The sequence below is a fragment of the Electrophorus electricus genome, chromosome 8 (assembly GCF_013358815.1).
Source record: "Electrophorus electricus isolate fEleEle1 chromosome 8, fEleEle1.pri, whole genome shotgun sequence".
NCBI lineage: Eukaryota > Metazoa > Chordata > Actinopteri > Gymnotiformes > Gymnotidae > Electrophorus > Electrophorus electricus.
Window position 1 is genome coordinate 25,975,873 of NC_049542.1, and position 7,912 is coordinate 25,983,784.

A 7,912-nucleotide genomic window follows, 5' to 3' on the forward strand; every position below is an offset into this window, starting at 1 on the left:
TTCACTTGTCTGTCTTTGTGAATGCTTTAATTAAACCATAGCAAACTTGCAGATAAGCAGAAATAGAAGCTAGCAATGGTTATAAACATTACAGTTACTACAATATGAAAGGAGAAATGGAAAATCAAGGTATTTCATAACTCAAAATAGTTTCACCTGTGGCACCTACAATCTGAATTGAGTTGTTTAACAAAACTTCTGCAGAAACTTTTTCTCCTTTCCTCCAAAATTGCTCTAGAAATAAAGCTTTTTTGAATGATTACTGGCTGTCTCAAGCTTCCACATATTTTTAGCCAGAATGCCATTTCTGGAGTTGAATATTTCAGCCAGAGAGGAGGCCATTGGAGAAGGACTGTAATCTGCACACTTTGGACCCTGTAGACTAGGAGCACATTCTACAGTATAGGAAAAAAAGAAGGTGCCATACTTAAACATACAAACCTCACTCCATTTTCCACTTTTAAGATCAAAATCACATGTACCTAGAAGGTCACTATTCCAGTAGGTGTCTTCATCATACACATTAAAGGTAAGCTTATTTTTCAGAGATATCGTGATGGAACCAAACTTAAATGATTCACTCCAGCGAGGATTGTCATTTTCATAAATCACTGCAGTGCGCCTAATTAGATCACCATATATGACTTCCACACTGGCATCTGTTCTGGAGAATGTATCTCCATATAAATCTTTAGCATAAAGTTTAAAGACCTTCAGTGTGGCAAGACCTCTTTCAGTAGGACAGCAGTTGGACAGTATATTTGTACTTCTTTGACAAACACAGACACAGCGGTCTCTGGCACTGTTATTCTTCCCTATTTTACAAGATTCAGAGCAAACTTGCTTTAAGGCATTATTCCTTATATACTTTTCTATGGCTGACTTCAATCCCTTTTTAGCAGGGTTATTATCATTCAGCAGTAAGTGGAGGGGTTTAAGAGTGTATGTCACTACGTCTGGGATGGACTTCAAGGATTCCAGCCACACTTTTCGAGCATTTTGAGATGTAGTGGAAAAAAGGAGGTCTTCATCATTGATGTTCCCTCCTGTAATCTCTGTTTGTCGGTCATCAAACATTGAGCTGAATGTTTCTTTAATATTCAGTTTCTTCTTTAGTTCTTGACAGTGAGAGAATTCTGTTTTCAGTCTTACACCTTGATATGTCCCTGATGCTTCTACATCCAAGCAGTCCTTAGTTGCTGTGTTTGTAAGGCCATCCATTGCTGCTTTACAGGTTTTGATGGCAGTTACTGCCTTTATCTTCCCACCCAGATTGACTCCTGTGGTATAGTGAGTGCCGAATCTGTCAATTATGCTTTGATAGGAGTGTGAATCATATGTGGGGTAAAGAGACTTCACAGCTTGAAGAAACTCCTGATGCAGTGGGGGTGGTGATGCTATTTTGTAGCTGTAAAGTAATTTTTAGTCCATTAATATTTATGGATTGGACGCAGTGAAAATGAATCTCTTATTGAAAAGTTTTTCAACATTTTACATCAAAGAATGCCTCACCTGTAAAAGCTGCATTTGACTTCATGCTTAGTGAAGCTGAACTTGTCTTCTTTTGACTTTGCCATAGCGTTGGTTGCCTCACGGGAATGGGTGCCCCCTAATGATCCACCAGCTGTTAATGGTATGTCCAAACCAACTTTCCAGTTATTTGAGACTGAAGAGGTAGAATCTTTTACAACAGCTTCACTTGACTCATACATTTTGCTGGAAATCTTCTGTGAACACTTTGAAATTGATCTCCAGAATACCACAGCAATGGGCAGCTTCTCCTTTTGTCCGTTTAAGTATCTGTTTTTATGCAATTTGCAGCTGCCGTTTCCTGTGTTCCACGTTTCCATGTCGATGACATAGGAACCTTTACGCTCCATCTTCACAATGTCAAAGCCCTCTCCTCCAAGGTTGTACCCAGGGACAAAGTCAGAATTCTTGCAATCTTCTGGACTCCCCAGTATCAGTTGATCTTCAGCAGTGATCACAGAGATCAGAGAGTAGCACAGCCACCAGCCCACAAGGCAATTACGCATCCACCCCATCATATGAGATAACTGCAAAGTTCAATGTATTTTAAAGTAATTCAAATGACAAATAAGTGGTGAATTAGAAAACTGAACTCTTTATCTGAGATAAGAATAATTTCAGACCAAATGACACTGCTTTTTAAAGTACCGTAGCAGAGGGAGGGACTGTCTTCTTCACTCTATTTAAACACCTGTGGTTGACCACTAAAACTAACACTGTGACGTGTGCAAATGTACCTTAGGTGATGCATTGGTGTTCAACTCCTGCCAGTATGATTTAGAAGACCTATTATAAATCAGCATTCTTAATCTTAGTAATTATATAGCAGAAAAAAGTGAAGGTTCAGATTATAGGTACATGACAGTCTCCTGACCTCAACATCACTGAGCCATTTAGAACAGCCAAACTAAAAGACAGGTTTGAAAGGTAAGTTTCAGTTATGGATTTTTAAAAATTTGTGCTGATCCAATTGGGCCATTTCTGAAGTTATGTGACACTTGGCCCCAAATCTACAACCTCCCCCCTCCCCCAAAAAAGTTTTTTGTAAACAGTTACAGATGTGTATACATTTTCCTCCACTCACTCCTGTGTAAAAATATCACATCAACATTGCAGTGACTCTAACACTAGTAAAAAAAAAACCACACCAATAGCGGTGTGATACATTACAATTAGTTCAACGTCTGTAACCTGCGGCTGAGAGATGGCATAGTCAAAGCCTTTCAAAGAAGCAAACTGTCCTGCTGAAAAGTGTATTGAGAAGAAGAAGCAACTGAGAATTATTTCCTGGCTGAGTTTCTACTTTTGTTGTTTTGTGTTAAAATCAAAAGAGGTTCTACGTGCTCTCCTGCCACTCACATCCTTCCTTCCCTTTCTGACATAGAGACGTCCACATGGTGTACCTAATAAGATGGTCAGTTAGTGTAGATACAAAGAAGGTGTTTATTATAAAGTGTCTGCTAAAGTGTCTTAAAGGACAGGACTTGTTTGGTCTGATCAGAATTTTTTTTTTTTTTTTACCATCAAAACATGCTGCTACATGTAACAAGTTCAATTTTGCTCAGTAGTTTGGTAAGTTAATAAATGTTTTTTTTATAAATTTAAATAGCAGACATGTGATACAATTAAATAGCAAACATGAGAGCTCTTTGCACTGTGAAAAATGAAACTATACATTAGAATGCTTTATGATTTGTCACCAGACTAAGTGCATACAAAGTTCACACCTTTTTTTTAACACAATCTCTTAACACAATCTAAAGGCAACATTTGTCACAGCCCTGTTTCAATGTATCTCCAGTATGTGCTAAAGAGGTACCTTCACATTTACATGCAAGTAGTAATGTCTAAACCAAATTAAAAAATTAAAATATATTTACAAACTAACTTCACAATAATTAAATAGATATTACATATCTTGAATTCAACTTGAATGGCTTAGGGAAAATGCTTCTCTGGTTTTGCTCTGGAGCTATGAGATTAATGCATCTTATTTTATGACCACCTAATTAGCATTCTGCAAACTCAGTGCAAATCTAAACAAGCAAAATTCAACAAGAATTGTTCAACAACAAAAGACCTATATGGCAAGGTGAGCACATTTCCAACCAGCTGGACAACATTTACAGCATTTAGCTGACGCTTTATACAAAACAACTTAAAATTATGACTGAATACACTTTGAACAATTGAGGGTTAAAGAGCTTGCTTAAGAACCCAATAGTTGCAACTTGGCAGTGGTGGGGCTTGAGCTGGCAGCTTTCTCACTAATAGTCAAACACCTAAAGCACTAGGCCACTGCTGCCCTGCATAAGTGAGACTGCATAAATCAGAAATAGAAGCAAAACCAGCTTTATCATTCCAACTTGACTGATGAGACAAACAGGACTATTTACAGATATAAATGAAGCACAAAAAAGGTAATCAAAGGCAAGCAAAATAGACTTAATTAAAATAAGATGAAATTACCCAGAGGTATTTTAAGATAGAAGTATAAGACTTTATTTGTCATTGTAGGTCCACAATGAAGATTTGTTTGGTAGCTCACAGGGACACCAGCAGCAATAAAATAAAACAGCAACAAAAATAAAAAGGCTGCATATGTATATGTGCAAACAATGAAGTGTAACATATGTGTATAACATGTCTACAGTCTACTTGGACAGTGCAAACAATGAAGTGTGAAGAGGAATTTCACAGTAAGCTGTAGACAGTAGGTATTACACCCACTGAATTAACATTTAACAGTATTAACAGTTCTGGATGTAAAGTGTGGTGGTAAAGTAAAGGTGTGGGCGAGGCAGGCTGGTTTGTTTCTTGTCATCAGACCTCAGCAGATTTGGGTGTGTGATTGTGGTGTGGGGTGCATTGGAGGCTACAGCTCTGGGAAAGAAACTGCTCCTAGGTCTATTAGTGTGTGTCTTGAGGGTCCTACGCAGTTCTCTGTGCAGTTTTAACTAGCTACATCAGATCTCTCCAGTTTTCTGTAGTGCAGCTGGTGTACTACACTGTGATGCAGTAGCAGAGATGCTCTCTGTTGTCCTGCTGTAGAAATTCACTAAGAGCTGAGAAAGATGTTTAAACTTCTTCAAGAAGGAAAGCCTCTGTTGATCCTTTTTCACCAGATGGGATGTGCTAAGTGTCCGTGTCAGATCCTTTGTGATGTGGAGTCCCAGGAATCTGATTTCATTGACCTCTGTCTCTTCATTATTTATGTGGAAGGGGTGAGGTGTTGTTTTCCTGGATCTCCTAAAGCCCACAACAATCTCCTGTGTATTAGTGGTGTTCAGGACCAGGTTATTGTCCAAACATCACCCGACCAGATGTTGAACCTCCTCTCTGCAGTCTCATCATTTCCAGATATCAGTTCCGCTTTTGTGGTGTCATTAGCAAAACTTCACTGTAGTATAAGAGGGGATGGGTGTACAGTCATGCATGAATAGACTGATCAAGGCTGGGCTGAGGACACAACCCTGTGGTGCTCCTGTGCTCAGTGTGAGAGTGGACGAAGGGCAGTTCCCCCACCCTGACGTTCTCTGTTCTGTTAGTGAGGAAGTCCAGAATCCATGAGCAGCTTGTAGTGGTTAATCTGAGGTTGCTGGGGTTATCTACCAGTTTATGGGGGGCTGTTGTGTTGAAAGTGAAGCTACATTTGTAGAATTTATACATTGATATAGGTCTATGTGGGACAATGGGGTATAGATGAAATATTTTATTACTGAAAAGTAAGTTATATGCTAATAGGCTTATGTGTAATGAGGGCCACAACCCTGAGGAAAACCTGGCTTTGTGTCTGGCTGTACTGACTATTGAGATTGTTCTGAGTCTTCTGCCTGATAAAAGAGCCTGAAGAAGGTGGAGTAAGAGTGAGAGATGGGTCAGCTATGGTCAGTTATGGTCAGCTATGGCCAGGTATGGTCAGCTATGGTCAGTTATGGTCAGTTATGGCCAGTTATAGTCAACTATGGTCAGTTATGGTCAGTTATAGTCAACTATGGTCAGTTATGGTCAGTTATGGCCAGTTATGGTCAGCTATGGTCAGTTATGGTCAGTTATAGTCTTACTAGCACTTTTTGTTTCTCTGCTTTTGTAATGTCCTACAGTGTTGGCAGACAAAATCCGACACATCTCTGCAGTAGAGATTATACGCTGGACAGTCCAGAACAGAGAGGCTTGTTGAATTTCTTATGCAGCCTTTGAAATAACATTCTTTGGTTATATCTCTAGGGAAAAGTGGAGGTCACGCTCCATGTGACATCCTCTAAATCTGAACAGCTTTTACATAGCATAAGATATTAACTACACTGCTGCTCTGTGGTGAAATCAAGCAAAGATATCACAGTGTTGGGTGTCTTGCTTGAAACTGTACCAGCTCTATGGAGGAGCAGTCATTAGTTTAAAGACTGAAGAGATGGGGTGAAAGCACACAGACATGAAGGGCCACAGTATGGAGGTTCTAGGAATCTGATGTGAGTATTCCCAGCTTCACTTCCTGTCATCTGTCAGGAAATTTGTGATTGTTACTTCCTTGGATGTTGTGAAATTGTTATTCGTGCTGTTGTGCTTTGAGGTTTTGCTTTATAGGCTACCCGCACGAGTGCACTTTGAAAGGAACCAGTGAGATGTGGAGATGTGACTCATGGCAATGGAAATTGGTGGTGGTAGCTCATTCGTTAAGGTACTTGACTAGTAATCAGAAGGTTTACTAGTTCAAGCTCTATCAAGTCACCACTGTTGGACCCCTAATTTACTAACTTGCTCAAGTTGTATTCAGTGATAGTTGTAAGTTGCTTTGGATAAAAGTGCCAACTAAATGTAAATGGATAACCTTATTGGCAAATGGGAGAATTAACTCTTTAAATATCTATGTTGTTTATGTGTTGTTGAGCCATTGTATTTTGGTCAGTAGTCACCACACGACCACAGTAGACACAATTCTGTAGGGCTCTGAGTTTGTACATTGCTGTTTAGTTATAGGCTTTCTTTGAAATAGGGGCTTATTTACCCTCTTTTATCCAAAGTTAGTTGAATGGGGCCTTAGGAGTTTGTACTTCCCTGTCTAGTTTGGTTCTTAGATAGAGCCTTGGACTGTATACTGAATGTAATGTTCTATAGGATCTTTAGAAAGGGCCTTAGCAGTGTGTACTGAGTGTAATGTTCAATGGGGTCTTTAGATAGGGCCTTAGCAGTGTCTACTGAGTGTAATGTTCCCTGGGGTCTTTAGATAGGGCCTTAGCAGTATGTACTTGACATTTAGTGGCTTTTTGCATTAGGCCTTGAGTGGTTATTTGTATAAGTTCTTAAATTGGAGCTTAGAATTCTTACAGATAGCAGAAGTTTAAACCCCAAAAGAGGAGTACCGAGATTTACAGATTTACACCTGTCATGTATATTGTAAGTATTGTTATTTTTTTATTTGGAGTTGTATGGGTGCCAAGTATCTTTTGCCTTTTCTATATCCTGTTTTTGTAAAAGGGATTTAGAGTAGACATGTTATATGGGTAGGAGTGTTGTATTTTATTATCTTTTTTAAAGGAAGTTAGTGGTTGAACTGAATATAGTTATTTTTGTTTGTTCTGTTGGCGTAAGCCCACCCTGAAGAAACACTGCTCTTTGGGTTTGTTTTTTTCTTGTCATTGTTCTTTGTGCATTATACAGATAAAAACACAGTGGAATGTGCATATCTGTGGTTTTTTTTATGTAGAGCCCTACATAAAAAAGAATATCAAGGTCACAAGGATCGTCTGAGATAGAGCCATAACAGTGATTCACTGACACATGGAATCTGGCACAAATTGTTCAGTGAATTTGAACTGCAGAAGACACGGAATCCCTACTATTCATTTTCCTTGAAATTTTAACAGCATGTACAGTGGTGTGAAAAAGTGGTTGGCTCCTTTCTGATACCTTATCTTTTGCATGTTTGTCATACTTAAATGTTTCAGATAATCAAACAAATTTAAATATTAGACAAGGATAACACAAGTAAACAGAAAATTCAGTTTTTAAATGAAGGTTTTAATTATTAAGAGAAAAAAAGGCAAACCTACATCCCCCCCCAGCTGTTAAAACATAACTTTGGTTTATCACATCTTTGGAAAGCTGAGTTCAATTTCTCTAGCCACACCCAAGCCTGATTACTGCTATACCTGTTCTCAATCAAGAAATCACTTAAATAAGACCTGCCTGACAAAGTGAAGTAGACCAAACACCCCTCAAAAGCTAGACATCATGCTGCAATCCAAAGAAGTTCAGGAACAAATGAGATATAAAGTAATTGAGATCTATCAGTCTGGAAAATGTTATAAAGCCATTTCTAAAGCTTTACGACTACAGCAAACCACAGTGAGAGCCATTATCCACAAATGGCGAAAACATGGAA

At 38.7% G+C, this 7,912-nt stretch overlaps 1 protein-coding gene across 1 annotated transcript; it reads right to left on the reverse strand.

The window, feature by feature from the left end:
- LOC118241928 (perforin-1-like) lies at positions 1-2,165 on the reverse strand. Its single transcript, XM_035529484.1, has 2 exons — positions 1,513-2,165; positions 1-1,408 (listed from the first exon to the last, which is right to left on the reverse strand). The coding sequence occupies exons 1-2, from the start codon at positions 2,046-2,048 to the stop codon at positions 235-237; spliced, it is 1,710 nt and encodes a 569-aa protein (XP_035385377.1). The 5' UTR covers positions 2,049-2,165; the 3' UTR covers positions 1-234.
- Positions 2,166-7,912: the final 5,747 nt, after the last annotated feature.

What these genes read in the sequence shown, in the direction of transcription:
- LOC118241928 (XM_035529484.1), bottom strand. Translation starts at nt 2,048, where the DNA reads ATGATGGGGTGGATGCGTAATTGCCTTGTGGGCTGGTGGCTGTGCTAC. An exon ending in GTCAAATGCAGCTTTTACAG is followed by an intron (nt 1,409 to 1,512) that starts GTGAGGCATTCT and finishes ATTACTTTACAG; the next exon opens with CTACAAAATAGCATCACCAC.